At 37.6% G+C, this 21,906-nt stretch overlaps 1 protein-coding gene across 1 annotated transcript in view; it reads right to left on the bottom strand.

Annotated features, from left to right (window-relative positions):
- LOC308414969 (uncharacterized protein) overlaps positions 1 to 16,553 on the bottom strand; it is a gene marked incomplete at both ends in the record, with an annotated part of 347,470 nt that extends 330,917 nt beyond the window's left edge. The window contains one exon of the mRNA XM_080910119.1: positions 16,475 to 16,553. Within this exon, the coding sequence (XP_080766245.1) occupies positions 16,475 to 16,553 (79 nt within the window). The remainder of the gene's footprint in view (positions 1 to 16,474) is intronic.
- Positions 16,554 to 21,906: the final 5,353 nt, after the last annotated feature.

Here is a 21,906-nt window from a genome sequence, read left to right as displayed (position 1 = left end):
TTTAAAAATGGCCATCTTACCAAAAGCAATCTACAGATTCAATGCAATCCCCATCAAAATTCCAACCCAGTTCTTCACTGAGTTGGAAAGATCAATGTGCAATTTCATCTGGAATAACAAAAGACCTAGAATATCAAAATCCATCCTCAACAACAAGAAAACATCTGCAAGAATCACTATCCCTGATCTCAAGCTATACTACAAGGCAATTGTGCTGAAAACTGCATAGTAGTGGTACAGAAATAGGCATGTGGATCAATGGAATAGAATAGAAGATCCAGAAATGAACCCTCACGTATATGGTCACCTGATTTTTGACAAAGGTGCCATAAACTTTCAATGGAAAAAGGACAGCCTATTCAACAGATGGTGCTGGTCCAACTGGCACTCAGCATGTAGAAGAATGAAAATAGACCCTTTCTTATCTCCTTGTACAAAGCTCAAGTGTAAGTGAATCAAAGATCTCCACATTATAACAGGTACACTGAAACTATTAGATGAGAAAGTAGGGAAAACCTTAGAACACATAGGCAGAGGAGAAAATTTCCTGAACAGAACACCAACGGCTCGAGCTCTAAGGTCAAAGATTAACAAATGGGACTTAATGAGATTGCAAAGTTTCTGTAAGACTAAGGAAATTGTCAAGAAAACAAAAAGGCAACCAACAGAATGGGAAAAGATCTTTACCAACACCACATCAGATAGATGCCTAATATCCAAGGTATACAAAGAACCCAAAAAGCTAGACAACAGAGAATTAAACAACCCTATTAAAAAATGTGGTATAGACTTAAACAAAAAGTTCTCAATCGAGGAATATCAAATGGCTGAGAAACATCTAAAGAAGTGCTCAGCATCCTTAGCCATCAGGGAAATGCAAATCAAAACAACCCTGAGATTCCACCTCACACCAGTCAGATTGGCCATGCTCCAAAACTCATATGACAGCAGATGCTAGTGAGGATGTGGAGAAACAGGAACACTTCTCCACTGTTGGTGGGGTTGCAAGCTAATACAACCACTCTGGAAATCAGTCTGGCAATACCTCAGAAAATTGGGTATAGTACTACCTGAAGACCCAGTTATTCCACTTCTAGGCATTTATCCCAGATACGCTCCAACATACAACAAAGATACATGCACCACAATGTTCATTGCGGTTCTATTCATAATAGCCAGAAGCTGGAATGTCCTTCAGAAGGTGAATGGATACAAAAATTGTGGTACATTTCCACAATGGAGTACTACTCAGTACTACTCAGTACTATCAGAAACAATGACTTAACGAAATTCTTAAGAAAATAGATACATCTAGAGAATATCATCCTGAATGAGGTAACCCAGTCACAAAAGAACAGACATAATATGCAGTCACTGATAATGGGATACTAACCCCAGAAAGCACTGAACACTCCAGAAACAACTCACAGACTGTGTGAAGCTCAAGAAAAAAAAAGAAAGAAAAGAAAGAAAAAAAATCATTATGCTCAGTCCTTACACACCAAGAAAACGTTAACTAATTCCAGGTTACATCTTGTTTTACATGTACTTTATGCTCATTGTAACTAGTAAGACCTTAATGCACACTATCAAACCTTTGAAAAAAAAAAGCCAAACATTGACAAAAATGTATTCGTATACTTTTATGCAAAAATCCTTAAAATTTGTACATTTATCCTTGTTTTTTAAAATAAAGTGGTTCAAAATAAATAAATAAATAAATAAATTTATTAGACCCCAAAAAAAAACAAAAAAAAAAAAAAAGAATATAGCCTTGTTGCAATTTTTGTTATTCAAAAATCATTGTTTAATCTATACACACCAAGAAAACTCTGACAGTTTCCATGTATCATTCTGTTCTACATGTACTTTATGCTTATGGTGACTAGTAAGATTTTAATGCATACTATCAAACTTCTAAAAGAATTAAGTACTGACAAAAATATATTCACATAGTGTTATGTCAAAATGCTTTAAAAATCTGTACATGTATCTCTCTTTTTTAAAATAATAAAGTTGAAAGAGAAAAAAATGGGGAGGCCTCAGTCCTTCTTAGAAAAGTAAACAAAACACTCATAGAAGGAAATGAAATGTCAAATAGAGAAGCAGGGATTGAGGAAAAGATAACTCAGAAGCTGCCTCACCTGCAGATCCATCACATATGCAGTCACCAAATCCAAGCACTATATCTGATCCCAAAATGTACTTACTGACAGGAACCAGACAGAAATGCCCCCTCAGGGACTATGTTAGAGTCACATAGATACAGCTGAGCATGCTAACCATAGGTCTGAACTCGGGAATCCCAATGAAGTTGCTAAAGAAAGGACCTAAGGAGGTGAAAGGATTTGCAATCTCATGGGAAGATAATATTATCAACCAACCAAACCCTCCAAAGCTCCCATGGAGTAAAACACCAAAATTTGTGTGCACTTTGAGAGACCTATTGATCTAGTTGCCTGTGTAGCTGAAGATAGCAGTGTCAGGCATCAATGTGAGAAGAGGCTTTGGTTCCAAAGAGGTCATGTTTTCCCAATGTAGGGGAATGACAAGGCAATGGGATGGAGAAGGGGATCAAAAGGGAGTGCACCTTTGTGAAGGCAACTGAAGGGGGAGGGGAAGATGGGAGCGGGGTGGGGTAAAGGGATAACATCTCAAATGTAAATACAGAGTATCTAAGGAAAAAAGAGAAAATCAGTGAACAACCTGAGCATTCTTACAATTAATCCACCAATTTAAAAATATCCTTAAAACATTAACATGACACATGTTATTGACATCAAAATGACATTGGTTTTGGTAATTATCCTTCTAACATTAAGGAAATAGTTATAATATTTCTTTAAATATTAAAAGAATATTAATATAATAAGATTCCTTTAAATATTAAGAGCATATCAAGATAAGTAGTGACTGACAAGTCCTCTGAGGCATATCTAGCTGCCCTGATGAGCCACCTATCCCCCACATCTCCACTGTCCAGCCACCTGTCTACCCACCTTCATCAGATTTGCTCAGCCATAATCATACAAAAAAGTTCCCTTCCTGCTCCCATTCCCTTGACTGCCTAGTCCTCTGGACCAAACACTGCTGCCATGAACAGCTTAATATCCCCCAAGGCCTCTATTGTCCTGGCACTTGTCTAACGGCCTTCTCCAACCCCAATCTGCCTCCTATATTGTCCCCAGGGGTACACCCAAATGTTTGGATACTTACACCATCCTATGAGTTCTACTGTCCAGACCAAGAATATTCACAAGAGGTCTGCAACGTGAGAATCATTGAAGTTAGGCCCACTATAAATATTGAATATAACTGGAACATACAAAGGACAATCAGATGACTAAAGGCAACAAAAGCCAGAGCAATATGGCACCATCAGAACTAAGCATCCCACCTGATCATTAGGGATTAAGGCTTGTCTTCATTAACAACAAAAATAGCAGAAAATCGATACACCCACGGAAACAGAACAACTATCTACTCAGTGATAACTTGGTCCAGAAAGAAATAAAGAAATTAAAGACTTCCTGGAATTCAATGAAAATGATGAAATAGCATACCTAAACTTACAGGACACAATGAAAACAACACTAAGAAAAAAAGTCATAGCACAAAGTACCCTCTTAAAGAAATTGGACAGATCATACAAGAGCAACTTAACAGTGCACCTGAAAAACATAGAACGGAAATAAGCAAACATACCCAAGAGGAATAGACAGCAGGAAATACACAAACTCAGGGCAGATCTCAACCAAATAGAAACAAAGAGAACAATACAAAGAATCAACAAAACCAAAAGCTGGTTCTTTGAAAAATATCAACAAGATAGATAAACCCATAGCCAAACTAACTAAAGGGCTTAGAGACAGTATCCAAATTAAAAAAAATTATTATCATCAGAAATGAGAAGGGAGATATAGAATGAAAAACATGAAATTAAAAAAAAATCAGATCTTACTACAAAAGGTAGAAAATTTAGATAAAATATATAATTTTCTAGACAGATAACATGACAAAATGGTAGCCAATAGATTGAGGAAAGATCTATACCAATCCTACATGTAATAGAGGACTAATATCTAATATATAAAAAGAACTCAAGAAGTTAAAGTCAAGGGAACCAAATAGCCTATTAGAAAGGGGTATAGGGCTAGAGAGATCGCTCAGTGGTTAAGAGCACTGACTGCTCTTCCAGAGGTCCTGAGTTCAAATCCCAGCAACTACATGGTGGCTCACCACCATCAGTAATAAGATCTGATGCACCCTTCTGGTGTGTCTGAAGACAGCTACAATATACTTATATGTAATAAATAAATAATTTTTTTAATAATGGGGTACAGAGCTAAACAAAAGATTCTCATCTGAGGAATAACAAATGGCTAAGAAGCACTTAAAGTTCAGCATCCTTAGTCATCAGGGAAATGCAAATCAAAAGAACCCTGAGATTCCACCTCACACCAGTCAAAATGGCTAAGATCAAAACTCAGGCGACTGCATATGTTGGCAAGAGTGTGGAGGAAGAGAAACAATCCTCCATTGTTGGTGGGATTGAAAAATAGTACAACCACTCTGGAAATCAATCTGAAGTTTCTCAGAAAACTGGAAATAAATCTACCTGAAGACCCAGCTATATCACTCTTTAGCATATACCCAAAAGATGCTCCATCATACTACAAAAACATGAGCTCCCCTATATTCATAGAAGCCTTATTTGCAATGGCCTGAAGCTGAAAACAACACAAACATCCCTAGAATAAAGAATTGATGGATATGGAAAATGTGGTTCTTTTAAACATTTGAATACTACTCAGCTATTGAGAATGAGGACATCCTCACTACTTAAGGCAAATGGATGGAACTAGAATCTCATTCTGAGTGAGGTAACAGACCCAAAAGTACATTCATGGTATGTATTAAGAAGTGTGTGTTAAATAAAAAAGTACAGAATACCTAGGATACGATCCACAGAACTCAAGAAGATTAACAAGCAGAAGGGCCCAAGTTAGTACACACACACATATGCACACACAAAATAATCATGTAATAACAACTAAAGGAAAAAACATCCATGATTTCAAGAAGACATGGGGGTGAAAACACGGGAGTAGTTAGATGTAAGGAAGGGGGGAGAGGAAGTATAAGAAGGAAAATGATCCTATTATATTTTAATTTTATAGATTAAAAATAGCAATAAAATTTTAAAATAAAGAATATAAAGCAAGGGGCTATGAAACTGTGCAGAATTCTAAAACAAATTAAAATTTGAGCTAATAAATATCTCAAAAAGTTTTTGTCCTTAGCAATTAGAAAAGTACACATTAAAACTACTTTAAATTATCATCTTACTCCAGTCAGAAACGACTAACCACTAATACAAGAGGTTATGGATTAAAGGCTTGTTTTGTTTTGTTTTTTTTTAAACTGTAAAGTGGTACATCTACTCTGGAAAACATGGTGAGGAATTCTCAAATAACTCAAAATCAACCTACCATACAAACGAGCTTGCAAATGATAAAGGAGTTGACACCCTGACTCACTGATACTTGTGCAGCTATGTTCACTGCTGTTCTATTTATGAGAGCTGAAATGGAAACAACCTAAATGCCCTTCACCTGATGAATGCATAATGAAAATATGGCACATGTACTCTTTGGAATATATTCATCTGTATAGAAAAATAAAATCGTGAAATATTTAAGTTAAAATCAAACTACAAAATATTTTGTTGGGTGTTGTATTCCTAACCAACAAAGACAAATCTTCTGTGTTCTGCATTTATGATTCCTAGATGTAAATGTTATGTGAGTAACCACAGAAACAAAAAAAGTAAAAAACAACCATGTGGAGCAAAGGACTCTAGAGAGGGAATAGGATATACAGATGATAAAAAGGGAGTAATGGGAAAATACAAGAAGTAATTGGGGTAAGGAAGAGAGATAAATAACTCTAAGAATATTTGAAAATGCATAAGGAATCATAATATTTCATATTAACCTAACATCACACAATGCATATAAGCATATATGTATAGTTTAAATAAATATAGTTATGCAGCTTAGGGTGAAAATGCTTTCCTGAAGAGCCACAGACAATTTTCATAGCAAAAACCAGAGGCCTCCTTTCAAGTTGTCAGGGTAGTCCAACGTGCTCCTAAAACAATATAGCCTACTTCTGTTGCCCTTGGCTGTCTCCTAGAAATTGAAGGTAGCCTCTTGATGCTGAAGACATCTTGGAAGTCTGATCTGAAAGCTTCTTCCATGAAGACTAACTCTCAATTTACCAGAAGAAACTATGCGATTTTTGCCACCTGGAAGAGCAGAGATCCAGGGATACAGGCCTGGTGAGACTGCTCCGTGAGTGGACCGGGCCAAGAGAGGTCTGGGCCGAGCTCGCAGAAAGCACAGCCCACCCGATTGGTTCAGGGAAGTAGGAACCCTGGAATAGGGACCTGTTATCTGCCCAGAAAGCTATCATGTGCAGACCAAATGCTCAGGCAATTTGCCACCGGGAACATCAGAGATCCAGGGACACTGGCCTGGCGAGACAATGGTATGAGTAGCCAGGGTGCTGAGAGAGCTGGGCCTAGCACATAGTAGGTGCAGCCCTCCGGTTGGTCCACGGGAGAACAAATTCTGCCTTAGGGACTCGGTGTTCACCCAGAGGGCCCTTTCAGGCTGACTACACACTCAAGTCATTTGCCACCTTAAACAGCTGAGATCCCGGGACACAGGCCAGGTACACAGGAGAGATGGGAACCAATCACTGACAACAAGCCACGTTTAATCTCAGACAAAAAGATGACAAAAAGAAAGCTAAAGAACTTATGCAATGGAAATCAAGACAACCTGCCAACATCAGAACCCAGATCTCCCATCACAGCAAGCAGTGGAATGCCAAACACTCCAGAAAAAGAAGACTCAGACCTGAAATCATACCTTAAGATGATGATGGAGATATTTGAGAAGAGCGTGAAAAACTCACTTAAACAAGAACTGGAGGAAAACCATAAAGAAATAGAAGCTTTTAAAGAGGAAACACGAAAAACACTTAAAGAAATCAAAGAACTGGATTAGAAATGGACAAAATAAAGAAAATACTAAAAGAGACCACCCTAGAGGTAGAAAAATTAAAAAAAAAAAAATCAGGAGTCACAGATGCAAGCATTTCCAAAAGACTACAAGTGATGGAAGAGAGAATCTGAGGGGCCGAAGACAACATTGAAAACAAAGATAACAGTCAGAGAAGCCAAAATACCCCTAATACAAAATGTCCAGGAGATCCAGAACACATTGAGAAGACCAAACATAAGGATAATAGGAATAGAAGAGGGCAAAGAATATCAACTAAGAGGCACAGTAAATATCTTCAACAAAATCATAGAAGAAAACTTCCCTACCCTTAAGAATGAGATGACCATAAGCATAAAAGAAGCCTACAGAACTCCAAACAGAGTGGACCAGAAAAGAAATTCGTTACAACACATAATAGTCAAAACACCAACTGTCCAAAGCAAAAAAAAAAAAAAAAAAATACTAAAAGCAGTAAGGGAAAAAGGTCACATAACATATAAAGGCAGACCAATCAGAATCACACCTGACTTCTCAACAGAGACTATGAAAGCTAGAAGATCCTGGACAGACATCATGCAGACCCTAAGAGAACGCAAGTGTCAGGCCAGGATGCTATACCCAGCAAAACTCAATCACAGTAGATGGAGAGACCAAGATACTCCAGGACAAAACAAAATTTACACAATATCTGACGACAAATACAGCACTAAAACAAATTATAAGTGGAAAACCCAATACAAGGAGGGAAGCTACATCCTAGTAAAAACAAGTAAATAACTAAGCAAGAAAACTAAAAATGCGACCAACAGATTCCTGTTGCATGTAAATCATGTCCCTGATTCTACCTCTAAATCATGCACAATTCTACCTCTAAAAGCAAAAATAACAGGAAACAGCAATCAGTATTCCATAATACCTGTTAATGTAAATGGAATCAATTCCCCAATTAAAAGACATAGGCTATCAGACTGGGTACATAAACAGGATCCAGCATTTTGCTGCATACAGGAAACTCATCTCAGAGACAAAGACAGACACTATCTCAGAGTAAAAGGTTGGGAAAAAACCTTCCAAGCAAATGGCCCCAAGAAACAAGCTGGAGTAGCCATTCTAATATCGAATAAAGTAGATTGTCAAACAAAATTTCTCAAAACAGATAAGGAAGGACACTTTTTACTAATTAAAGGGAAAATTTATCAGGAGGAAATCTCAATATTTAACATATATGCTCCAAATACAAGAGCACCCATATTTATAAAAGAAACCCTACTAAAGATCAAAATATACATTGCACCCCACAAATAATAGTGGGAGAAACAAAACCCCACTCTCATCAATGGATAGATCATGGAAGCAGAAAATATAAAAAGATGCAGTGAAATTAGTGGAGGTTATGAACCAATTAAAATTAATAGACATCTACAGAATATTTCATCCTAAAACAAAAGAACATACCATCTTCTTGGCACCTCACGGCACCTTCTCCAAAACTGACCATATAATCAGTCAAAAAACAAGCCTCAATAGATATAAGAAGACTGAAATACTAAAATGCATCCTATCAGATTACCATGGTCTAAGGTTGCTCTTTAATAAAAACAAAGACAACGAAAAACCCATAAACACATGGAAACTAAGCAATGCTCTATTAAACGATAGCATGGTCAAAGAAGAAATAAAGAAAGAAATTAAGGATTTTCTAGAATTTAATGAAAATGAAAGCACAACATACACAAACCTATGGGATGCAATGAAAGCAGTACTGAGAGGAAAACTTGTAGCTCTGAGTGCTTCCAAAAAGAAACTAGAGAGAACATACACTAGCAAATTCACAGCACTGTTAAACGCTCTAGAATAAAAGGAAGCAGATACTGCCAAGAGGAGTAGACAGCAAGAAATTATCAAACTCAGAGCAGAAATAGACCAAATAGAAACAAAAAGAACCATTTGAACAATCAACAAAACCAAGAGCTGGATCTTTGAGAAAATTAACGAGATTGATAAACCTTTAGCCAGACTAACTAGAGGGCAAAGGGAGAGTATCCAAACTAACAAAATCAGAAATGAGAGTGGAGACATAACAACTTAAACTAGGAAATTCAAGAGATCATCAGATCCTACTACAAAAGACTATACTCAACAAAGCTGGAAAATCTGGAGGAAATGGATGAATTCCTAGACAGATACCAGATACTAAAGTTAAAGTAGGATCAGGTAAACAATCTAAATAATCCCAGGATACCTAAAGAAATAGAAGCAGTCATCAAAAGCCTCCCAACCAAAAAAAAAAAACCCAGGTCCAGATGGGTTCAGTACAGAATTCTATCAGAAATTTATTGACAACCTAATACCAATACTCACCAAAATATTCCACAAAATATAGTCAGATGCAACAATACCTAACTCATTTTTCGAGGCCAAAATAACCCTTGTTCCTAAACCACACAAAGACCCTACAAGGAAAGAGAACTTAAGACCAATCTCACTTATGAACATTAATGCAAAAATACTCAACAAAATCCTTGCAAACCCAATCCAAGAACACATCAAAATGTTCACCATGATCAAGTAGGCTTCATACCTGGGATGCAGGGATGGTTTAATATATAGAAATCAATCAAATTAATCCACCATATAAACAAACTCAAAGAATATAACCACATGGTCATCTCACTAGATCGTGAGAAAGCATTTGACAAAATTCAATACCCTTTCATGTTAAAAGTCTTTAAAAGAACAGGAATCCAAGGCCCATAAATAAACATAATAAAAGCAATATACAGCAATCCAATAGCCAACATGAAACTTAATGGTGAGAACCTTGAAGCAATCCCACTAAAATCAGGGACTACACAATGCTGCCTACTCTCCCCCACCCTATTCAACATAGTACTGGAAGTCCTGGCCGGATCAATTAGACAGCAAAAGGAAATCAAAAGGATATGAATTGGAAAGGAAGAAGTAAAAACAGCACTGTTTTCAGATGACATGATAGTATACTTAAGTGGCCCTGAAAATTCCACAAGAGAACTCCTACAGCTGATAAACAAGTTCAGTAAAATGGCTGGAAATAAAATTAACTCAAACAAATCAGTAGCCTTCCTATACTCAAAGGACAAACATGTAGAGAAAGATATTAGGCAAAAGACACCCTACACAATATTCACAAATACTATGAAATACCTTGGTGTGACTCTAACTAAGCAAATGACCTGTATGACAAGAACTTCAAACCTCTAAAGAAGGAAATCGAGGAAGATCTCAGGAAATGGAAAGATCTCCCATGCTCATGGACTGGAAGGATCAACATTGTAAAAATGGCCATCTTACCTAAAGCAATCTACAGATTCAATGCAATCCCCATCAAAATTCCAACCCAATTCTTCATAGAGTTGGAAAGAGCAATGTGCAATTTCATTTGGAATAGCAAAAGACCTTGTTGGGATTCTGTAAACCCCACCTCTCAGTTACCTAGCAACAGCCAGGTATACCCCACCCCTCAATTACCCAGCAGTGGCCAGGTATGCTCCGCCCCAGTGACCTGACACTATAAAAGGAGCTGCTTGAAAGGAGCTCTCTCTCTTGGCCTCTCTTGCCCTTGTGCTCTTGCAGCCTTGCTCTCCCTTTTCCCTCCCCCCCTCTGTCCCACGTGCTCATGGCCGGCCTCTACTCCTCTACTCCTCTGCTTCTCTCTCTCTCTCTCTCTCTCTGCCTCTACCACCCTCTTAACTCTCCCATGACCTGAATAAACTCTATTCAGTACTATAGTGTTGTGTGGCTGGTCCCTCAGGGAAGGGATTCCCAACATGGGCCCCTCAGAGGCATCTCCCTTGCCCTCAGGCCTCGATTTGCCTCCATGGGCCATATGCCCCCCACTCTCTTCATCCTTCCCCTAACATTGGTGCCGTGACTTGGATCGTTATCCTTTCACAACATTGGTGCCCTGTGACTCTTCCTTTCAGTGACTTTTCCTTTCATTGGTGCCCCGTCATCTTTTTCTTACAGACCTAGAATAGAGAAATCTATCCTCAACAAGAAAACATCTGCGGTAATCACAATCCCTCATGTCAAGCTATATTACAAGGCAATTGTGTTAAAAACTGCATGGTACTGGTACAGAAATAGGCATGTGGACCAATGGAATAGAATAGAGGATCCAGAAATGAGCCCTCACATATAGGGTCACTTGATTTTAACAAGGGATCTGTAAACATTCAATGGAAAAAGAACAGCCTATGCAACAAATGGTGTTGGACCAACTGGCACTCAGAATGCAGAAGAATGAAAACAGACTCTTTCTTATCTCCTTGTACAAAGCTCAAGTACAAGAGGATCAAAGATCTCCCCATTAAACCAGGTACACTTAAACTATTAGAAGATAAAGTAGGGAAAACCTTAGAACACATAGGCTCAGGAGAAAATTTGCTGAACAGACACCAATGGCTCATGCTATATATAAGGTCAAATATAGACAAATGGGACTTAATGAGATTGCAAAGTTTCTGTTAAGGCTAAGAACACTGTTATGAAAACAAAACAGCAGCCAACAGAGTGAGAAAAGATCTTTACCAACCCCACATCAGATAGAGGCCTAATATCCAAGGTATACAAAGAACTAAGAAGGTAGATACAAGAGAATCAAACAACCCTCTTTAAAAATGTGGCACAGAGCTTAACAAAAAGTTCTCAATTGAGGAATATTGAATGGGGGAGAAGCATCTAAGGAAGTGCTCAACATCCTTAGCCATCAGGGAAATGCAAATCAAAACAACTCTGAGATTCCACCTCACGCCAGTCAGATTGGCCAAGCTTCAAAACTCAGATGACAACAGATGCTGGCGAGGATGTGGAGAAAGAGGAACACTTCTCCACTGTTGGTGGGGTTGTAAACTGATACAACCACTCTGGAAATCAGTCTGGCAATTCCTCAGAAAATTGGCCATAGTACTACCTGAAGACCCAGTTATTCCACTTCTGGGCCTATACCCCAGGGAAGCTCCAAAATATTACAAAGTTACATCCACCAAAATGTTCATAGCAGCCCTATTTATAGTAGCCAGAAGCTCGAAAGAACCCAGATGCCCTTCAGTAGATAAATGGATACAAAAATTGTGCTATATTTACACAATGGAGTACTACTCAGCTATCAGAAACAATGACTTTATGAAATTCTTAAGAAAATGTATGCATCTTGAGAATATCATCCTGAGTGAGGTAACCTAGTCACAAAAGAACAGACATAATATGCAGTCACTGATAATTGGATACTAATCCCAGAAAGCTCTGAACATCCCAGAATCAACTTACAGACTATATGAAGTTCAAGAAATACAAAGGCCAAAAACAACATTATGCTTAATTTTTACAAACCAAGAAAACATTGACTATTTCCGGGTTACATTTTGATTTACATATACTTTATGCGCATTGTTACTAGTAAGATTTTACGGCATACTCTCAAACCTTTAAAAAAATTAAGTACTGACTAAAATGTATTCATATACTTTTATGCAAAAATGCTTTTAAAATCTGTACATTTATCTTTGTATTTTAAAATAATTTTTTCATTTAAAAAAAACAAAAAAAGAAATTTCTAAGAAAATGGATGCATCTAGAAAATATCATCCTGAGCGATGTAACCCAGTCACAAAAGAACAGATATAATATGCTGTCACTGTTAATTGGATACTAACCCCTGAAAGCTGTGAACACCCCAGAAACAACGCACATACTATATGAAGCTCTAGAAAAACACAGGCCAAAAAAAAAAAAAGAAAAGAAAAGAAAGAAAGAAAGCCTCTGTCCTTCTTAGGAAAAAAATATAAATGTATAGCACCCTCTCAGAGTGTGGTACACCTGGACCTTAAATCACTAACAATCCAAGAGTCAAGAATATAGCCTTGTGGCATTTTTTCGTATTCAAAGATCATTATGCTTAATCTATACCCAACAAGAAATCTGTTTCCATGTTACGTTCTGTCCTACATTTATTTTATGCTCATGGTAACTAGTGAGATTTCTATGCATGCTATCAAACTTCTAAAAGAATTAAGTACTTACAAAATTATTCATATAATGTTATGCCAAAATGCCTTTAAAAACCTGTAAATGTATCCCTCGTTTTAAAAAATAAAGCGATAAGAAAAAACAAAAACAAAAAAAAAAATAGAAGTGACTATGCAAGCTACCAGGAACAGGAAGTTATCAATAGCCCCATCTAGTTGTGATGCATATGACACAATAGTGACCAACAGGGCAAGATATCCTTAAAGGTGTAACAGTGGCACCTATATCTTCATAATAGCTCTTGGCTACCATGGACTTATTGGATTTAAGGTCTCAAAAGGAGGAAAACCATGCCTAGTCATGTAAACATAGCTAACTATGCATGTTTAGTGTGTTCATGAACCCTAGATGACAACCCAGTATTGCATCTTTCTTAAATCAGTACAATTCCTAAATGTATTCTAAATTCGGATCTCTATACTCACACAGAAGTGTAACTCTCAAGCCTGATTTTAAAAGCTTCTTTTGCAGCAAATAAAGACCATTAAAAAAAGCCACAGCTAGTCAAAATACAAAGGACAACTATGATACAGGTGATACACTTACAACATACTCCTTACACATACCTCTCTACAAGGAACATTGTACAAAAGAACGTGGGAAAACTGTAAAAGCAGGAGAACCAAGAAATTTATAACATGATCATGTATTCTAGACATGACAAATTATAATCATGAAATTTCAACAACATAGTTATCTAAACTAGACCTCAACAATTACAATACCAGTTGGTATGCCAATATAGAAAAGTGAAATCTCACCACACACTGCCCCCCCTTGAACCCCTAGGTAAAGATTTATAGGTAATTAATGACTGATAAAAGAGGAATCAAATCCATAAATGGTTATCCAATACCAAGTGATTAGCCCCACCAGCAATCAGGGAAAAAGAAATTCAAGCAGCACTAAAGGAACTCAAGAAGTTGTTTCTATATATTTGCAAATGTATGTTTAGAAACATATATGCTGCAATAATTAAAGAAAATGTGTAATAAATTTGAGAGGAAACGTGTGGATGAAGAACTGTAATGAGAGGGAGGAATTATCTAATTATAATTTAATTTAAATATGTAATTACCTAAACTTATACACTATGTATAAAAATCTCAGACTACACATTTTAAAAATAAGATATTGGGACATTCTAACATTAATGTTACCTGTAACCACCCTTGTTTTTTCAGAGTTGTGAGAAAGGTTTTCAATGAGTCCAACTGGTTTTAACATATTTGGTTTTTCTCTTCATATAATATAAATCATCTATGTTTACAATAACTTTGCCACATAACGAATTAGACCACCTCAATGCTAGGATTTGAGTACAGAAAGAATCTTTGTCTATTTGGTAAAAGAATGAAAATCAGGAGGGTCAAGTGTTTATCAACTTATTTAAATTGTTATCTTTAACAAGTACTGTTAAAAAAATATGCCCATGCCACCAAAAAAGGTTAACTAAGAGTGCAGCCTTAACCATTTCTTGCTATAAGGATAATATTAAAGAAAAACTGAGATGAGAAATATTAAAGTCATTATATTGCCAGTGATACTATTTACTGAGTAATATAAGGAATTTTGAAACATATTATTATAAAAAATGGAAAATTTTATAATACCAAAAAAATTAAAACTTTATAAGGAAGATAAAATGTAAAGTCATAGGCATACAAACATTGATCCAATATTTGACTGACTGAAAGTGTACTGAGAAAGAAAGAAAATGTAATGAGACAAGGAAGCATGAAACATTTCCTTACATTAGCACTGTTTTCATGAGTTTATAAATTCAAATTTAAAAAAAATAAAAATAAATAAATTCAAAGTTTAAAAACTAAAAAACAATAATTCACAGAAACAAAGATAGAAATAATAATTGAGGGCTGGAGATCTGGCTCGGCGGTTAAGAGTACTGACTGCTCTTCCAGAGATCCTGAGTCCAAACCCCAGCAACCACATGGTGGCTCACGACCATGTGTAATAAGATCTGATGTCTTATGCTGGTGTTGTTTGAAGACAGCTATGGTGTACTTATATTTAATAAATAAATGTCTTTAAAAAACATTAAAAAATACCAAATTGAGATATCAGAACTTCATTTCAAAAGTAGAAACAAATTATTTCCTAAAATGCAAAATCCAAAAAAAATTAAGGAATTTCAATTTTCAAAGATTAAAAATTTTAAACACAAGCATTAAATGTGAACAAATAAATGGAATGCTATGTTTACTTGAAATTGTTTTACATTAAGCTAATTTGATACAATTTAAATTGTTTACTATATAATTTCCTTGCTAGATAAATGTACTATTTTAACAAAATATGGGAAAATAATATACCAAAGCTATTTTATAGATCAAAGTTTTAAATAATTTAATTTGTATAAATATTTTATTTTCATCTATGCATTACCTGATCCAATTTGCTTAACAGAGAATACTCTAAACCATTATTACTGATCACTAGGTAAAAAGAGCTCTCTAATATCTCCATGATACATATTATCTTTAGAGGAGGAATTCAATAGTTTAAAAAATGCTAAGGACTGCAATTTTCCTTTGCTTTAGTAGTAATAAAGAAAATTATAGAAATATATATTTGGTTCTCCCCTTCTTATCGATAAATGTATCATTCACTGATATTTGTTAATATAAATACCATGTGACAGATTTAAACTTAACCTCATCTCTCAGTGGTTAAGCATACTAACTAAACCTAATTAGTAACAAAATTAATTACATTTAACTTTCCTTTCATTGTGTTCATTTCCCTACACTGCCCATACTTCTTTCTGTAAAAAAAAAAAAAAATGTATAACTTATCTACTAGTGTTCTTAATTTATATGTTGTCATTATTTCTGGATGTTTTGAGAGCTTCTAATAATTATACACTTCTAATAATATACACTAACTCCGATATTCACACAAGGAAGGTATTAATGTAGACAAAAAAAATATTCTTTTGTGAATGTGAATGTAATTTTGTGTATTACTTTAAATTAAACCTTGGCATTTCTACATGCTAAGCAAGCTTTCTAACACTAAGCTATATCCTTGTTCCAATTATGAAAATATTCTTGTAACATGCTTACATAAAATACAATAGTGTAAACTTAAATTTACAGACTTTTGCTGTAATCTTTAAATATTGAAACTTCTCCTTTACCGGTTGTGGTGGCACATGCCAGTAGGATTTGCTGAAGGATGAAACATCTTCTTTGAAAGACTGAAAAGTGTTATTTTTATGTACCATACGTCTGTAAAATATGGTCTCCTAACATATAGAGAGGTGAAGTGTGACATGGAAAGACAGGAATAAAAAATGTTTCAAAGTATCTTACCTTCTACCCACATACGAACTTCAGTGGGAGAGGATGTCATGACAGGATCTCCCTGGAAATAACGAAACAATTGTGCCATCTCTCAGAATGGACAGAGAAAATCTTAATACCTAAGAATGAAAAAACAGAACTTAGTAAGGTTGATGCTTTATTCATTCATACACTCTACATTTTATTATTATATATTATAAGGAATGGAGGTTTGGAGGAAAACACTTGACCATTAGTAATGGTCACATTGTTAGTAATTAGTAACTATAATTTAGAGAAGCAGTTATTTAATATAATCCAAAAAATATCAGACATGTTCCAAACAATTTGTTTTGTAGGAGAAGGAATTGAAGGACTCCACTAAGATGGAGAAGAAAATAAAGGAACCTTAGTTAACTTTAATAGTATTATACAAAGAAAAAGTTAAGAAGTTCATGCTTTCTGTACAGAAAACAGCTTCATGCAGCAGGTGGCATCTGAGTCAAACCAAAGAAAAAGAGACAAAAATGAGCTACGAAAGCAAAATTATAAAAATCTGCCCCACCTACAGCAAAAAAATTAGATATAAAATGCTTTCTGGAATCAAAATATTCATTCTGAAAATTTGAATCATTACTAGTCTCGATGATCGTGAAACCACCCCCCATCCTGTTTTGCAACTTTCAGGATCCATGCTGTATCGCTCAACTCTTAACCACTATATTAAGCAAAATAGAAGCCAGACACGGTGGCACAATCGTACAATTCCAGTCCTTGGAAGACAGATGCAGAAGTACCGGGAACTCAAGCTCATTCTTTTAACTAGGTAGAGAATTCAAGGTCAACCTAGGCTATGTGAGACGATGTAAAACAAACAAAACAAAACAAAAACAAAAATTAGAACAAAAGAAAACAAATGATGACATACAATACTATAATAGCAAAGACACTCTAAACCTGTTTTCCCTTTTAGTTCTAACTTTTAACAAATTGTATTGCTAAATAATAGTACTTTACAAAATATAAACTATAAACATTCATATTTTAAAAGGTGCTCTAAAATAACAAAGCAATTGACTAACAAATATTAAATGTAGGCCTCACATTCTCAGCCTTAATAATGATAATCCCATTAGATTAATTCTACCACCATTCTTTCCCTTCTCACTTAAACCTATTTATTCAGATCCTCAATTCCATAATCATTTGTTAGATTACTGCAAAGTATATTGTTTACCTGCACCTTGTCTTCAATAAAACAGAGTTTGAATTTCACTCTCAAATTGAAGAAATGACATGAGATAACAGGATTTTTCTAGGACTTCTAATAGACCATTAAACAATGCCAAAATCTTCTACATTAGCATTGTTCAATATGGTAGTTATTAGCCATATCTGGTTATTAAATAGGTAAAATTTTGGACAATGAGAATTGTGGGCACAATATTTTGTGAAGTTAGTTCCTTGAGAATTTAATACATATTTATACTGCATTCTGGCTGTTTTCCACAATATTTTTAATCTCCCTCCCTCCTTAGCCCCTGTCCCTCCCTGCCTGTCTCTTACAGAAGACAAATAACTTCTTCTGTTTTGTGATCTATTTTTTAATCATTTATTTTAACCAGAGAAACCTGTCCATTGGTCCAGTCCACTGGAGTTTGGTGGGGTGACCGTAGTCAACTGTAATTGTAATTACTTTTAATTTTTTGAAAATTAATAATTACTACACTCTCTCTCAACACAAGGTTAGATTTTTTTCAGTCAAGTACTAAAGCTACTAATGAAACATATCTGAAAAAAAAACTTGATGCTTACTGTCAGATCGTCAGCTGTCTTGAAATACAGCAAGGCATCCACCAGCAGGAAATGTGAGGATAGCAGAGACCACAGAGGACAGGGAGGGTAGGAGACAAAATAAAGGCAATTTAGGTAAACACCATGGTGAGCTATGAGAACTTTCATCAGTTACTATGAAGAGAACAAAATTAATATTAATATGACACATATGAACTGCTGACATTCAACAGAAAGTTTGTTCCAAGACTAAAAATATTTCATGTCATTCAAGTACATATGTGCATTCAATAAGCAAGTGATGTGCGCTCACTATATGCCCAGCATGAGGAATTTCACTAGTTTTAAACATGTAGCACTGCTGTGTTTTCATAGCATTATCAAAGGCCTTTAATTTCAAAGAAATGGGTCTTCAGTACGCAATGGGGATAATTTTCTCCATTCTTTTCTCTAATCTACTCAAATGATTTGATTTCTGCCTTTCTGGCACCCACTGCTTTTTCTTTTAACTGTAGATAAGAGGACTGAGGCCTGTTTTCTCAGACTGCTTCAAATCCATATGTCTGTTTATACAAAACACTCACCCAGGGTTCTTATCTCAGCCCTTAAGAATGAAAATAAAAGAAAGAAAACAAAAACTGGCAAAATAATTTTTAAAGGTAAAATATCTGTGGTCTAAAATAGTAAAAAAATGTTCTTTTAAGACCTCAGAGTCTATTCCTATGAATGTTGTCTAGCTTTGAAAAGAGCTAATTAACCTTGCTTTATACTAAAGGGCTTGGGTCTACAGGCTGTGTAGGGTGCTAAGCTGGAAACTGGAGGGCCCCTAATTATTAGCATTCTAATTAAGCCCTATGTAGTTTAAATACACAATAGATGTCCTATTACCACATCCAAGACATTAAGGCATTAAAATTTAAAGCAAACCAAATTCTACAACAGCAGCTGAACTGACCACGGTTATTTCTGTAAGAGAATTATATAAATAATGCTGACAAGGATCATAAAAGGTGAATCATGGGCTCTGGGGATTTAGACATTTAAAGGGCCGTTGGACTGCTATCTAATCAAAAGCCATCCCCGGTCGCGGCGGGGGCGGGGGGGGGGGCGGGGGGAGGCCAACATCCTAAGGTTGGAATGGCCGGCACCATACCCCAAGGTTTGCCAAGAGCGAAATTTTGTGGGAATTTTTCCTAAGGCTGAGCTGAAGTCCGCCTGCCCAGAACCCACGCCCCCTTTCCAGTCTTTACCTCCCCACTGTGCCCAGAGCCTAAGCATGGAGAGAAATCTCAGGCTTTTCACCTCAGAGACAGCTGGTCAAAGTCCCGGCCGCGGGGGCCCAAACCGTCAGAGGACCAACCTGGCACCGCTGTGCTCCCTTTTCCCGCCCTCGCCTTCTTCCCCTCAAGACTCTTTTCGCAGCTCCGGTCCTCAGCCGAAGTTCCACCTCAGCTCTCCGCCTCACCCTCTTCACGCCCGCTTGAAGCGCGAAGCAGGGAGACGACGTCAAGGCAGTGCCCCTGTCAGGAGGCCACCCCGAGGGCCCCCCAGCGGCCTGCGGGCGCTTGCCTCCTCCCTCCGCCCCCGCGGCGCCTCGCGCCAGCCTCCGCGCCTCTCCCCTCCCGGCCCACGCGCGCTCCGGCCAGCCCCGCGAGGTGGCTTTTCCTCAGAGCGCGAACCGCAGCCCCCGCCGCCACCCCAGCCCCTTGGCGGACCCCAGCGGGGCCCCTTCTGCTACTCGCCTCTCTGCCCCCGAGCCCCGCCGTTGCCAAGGGGCCGCCTCGTCCCCCTCAGCGGCCAGAGCCGGCCACGGAGTCTCCGCCCGCGTCGCGCCCCTGGCCGCGCTCACAGTCAACTGGCGGCGCGTGCTGGGGAACCTCCGCTTGCCGTCGACGTGACGTAGCGGCTGCTCCGCGGAGGGGCGCGGGGGCGTGCGCGGCGCGGCGGCTCTGGCCCCTGGCCTGACCCTTGCCCCCTGCAGGCGCGGAGGAGCCTGCCTTCAAAGTTTGCTGTCCCTCCCAAACTGTGGAACTGTCGGAAAAGCTGACAGGGAGCCCAAGGGAGGCTCTCCACAAGAAACACACGCCCACGGCACTCGCTGAGGGAGCGTGAAGCCAGCGGAGGAAGAAAACTTAAGTGGAAAGCAACAGGTGGCCCCAGACTCTCGGATAAAGGGGAGCGTTTCTTGGGACCGGAGTCAAAGGGAGGACATGCCCCTTCCTAAAGGCTGTGGGAAACCTACTTCTCCTTTGCCTAATCTTTACAGACCATAAAATCAAGGTCCTGACTTCGGGGTGAGGGCGGAGGAGTCAGAAAAGGCTAGAACTAGGGTCTTTTGTAGTTACCCAATGTTCCGCGGATGCTTCGGATTAGTTCAAGTAGTTCCCCTGTGGTAAAGTGCCGTGGACGGAGGCGCTGTGGGTTTAAAGGAGACCCACGGAAGTGCCCCGTTTTCCCGCTGCGAGATAAATTATTGTGTTTCCTAGGAGGGTAAGTGGTCATAAAAACAAACAAACAAAGCACACATCCCTTGACCCCTGGACGTTGTGAATCTGAATCTGTAGCCTCCATTTCACACAAAGCTGAAATTAAAGTCTTATGTATGGTCTTGCAGCCCTTGATGCTGTATCTGAAAATCCCTTTTTCCTGCACCAAGCGTTATGGAAGCTACGGGCGACAGACGTGCCATGGTGGGTAAATGCACATTTTTTTAATCCTGTATAAAAGGAAACATCTAAAAGTGATGAAAATAAAGTAAATCGACCTTTCTATTAATGCCCACATTCACTGAAAAAAACGGTTCCCCGGGGATTTCCTGTCCCCCAAAAGGCTGTCTAGTCCAACAAAGAGAATTAATGAATTTGGAGCATACCTGAAATTAATCTGGAAAATACTGGGAATCATTTCATTTCGCAGATGGGGAAACTGAGGCCCACATATAAAAATAATTGTTTTAAATGACATGTAGGGGAAAGGGGGTTTAAGAGCTAATCATCTATGCCCCAGTGTAGTACTTACACAAATATCTCACACATGCCATATTTTAAGCACCTTTAAAGAGTAGAGCATTTTGTAAAATCACGAGTCGGCTTGTCTTTCAGGAGCTAGGCACAAAGATTGGGCAGGGAGGGGGACATCCAAACACTAATGATGAGCGAGGGAGAGCAAATGATGATGAGTGGGCAGAAGAGATGCAACACGGAAAAAAGCATTTTACAGGCATGAATATACATGAATCACTTGAGACCAAATGAAATTATTAGAGCCAGTTAGCAAGCAGGGAAAAATATGCTGGCTCATGTCCATTTTTACAGAGGTAGATGTTTGCAACCTTTATCAGATGCATCAAAGTAGCTTCTCTCTTGATTGCTCATTCTATGGATGTTAATGGTACATATGTAAACTGTTGTTATTACTGATGCAACTTTGGGATGCTTGCAGTGAAATTATCTTAGGTTTCAGTATTTGAATACATACATAGACGATATATTAGGGTTGGCACATTCAAATTATTGAAACCTTACTTTTTGTTATTTAATCAAAGGGGCATTTTTATTTAGAATTTTTGTTTAGAGTTAGGGCATAATGCTTAGTTTGTTTTTATTACCAAGGTTTTGGCATCCTGCAAGTTAATCTGATAAACTAATGTGTGCTAATTTGTTAATAAT

This window comes from Micromys minutus (assembly GCF_963924665.1).
Source record: "Micromys minutus genome assembly, chromosome: X".
In the NCBI taxonomy this organism is placed as follows: domain Eukaryota; kingdom Metazoa; phylum Chordata; class Mammalia; order Rodentia; family Muridae; genus Micromys; species Micromys minutus.
The sequence above is the reverse complement of the archived record's forward strand: the minus strand, read 5'-3'. Positions and strand labels throughout refer to the sequence as shown.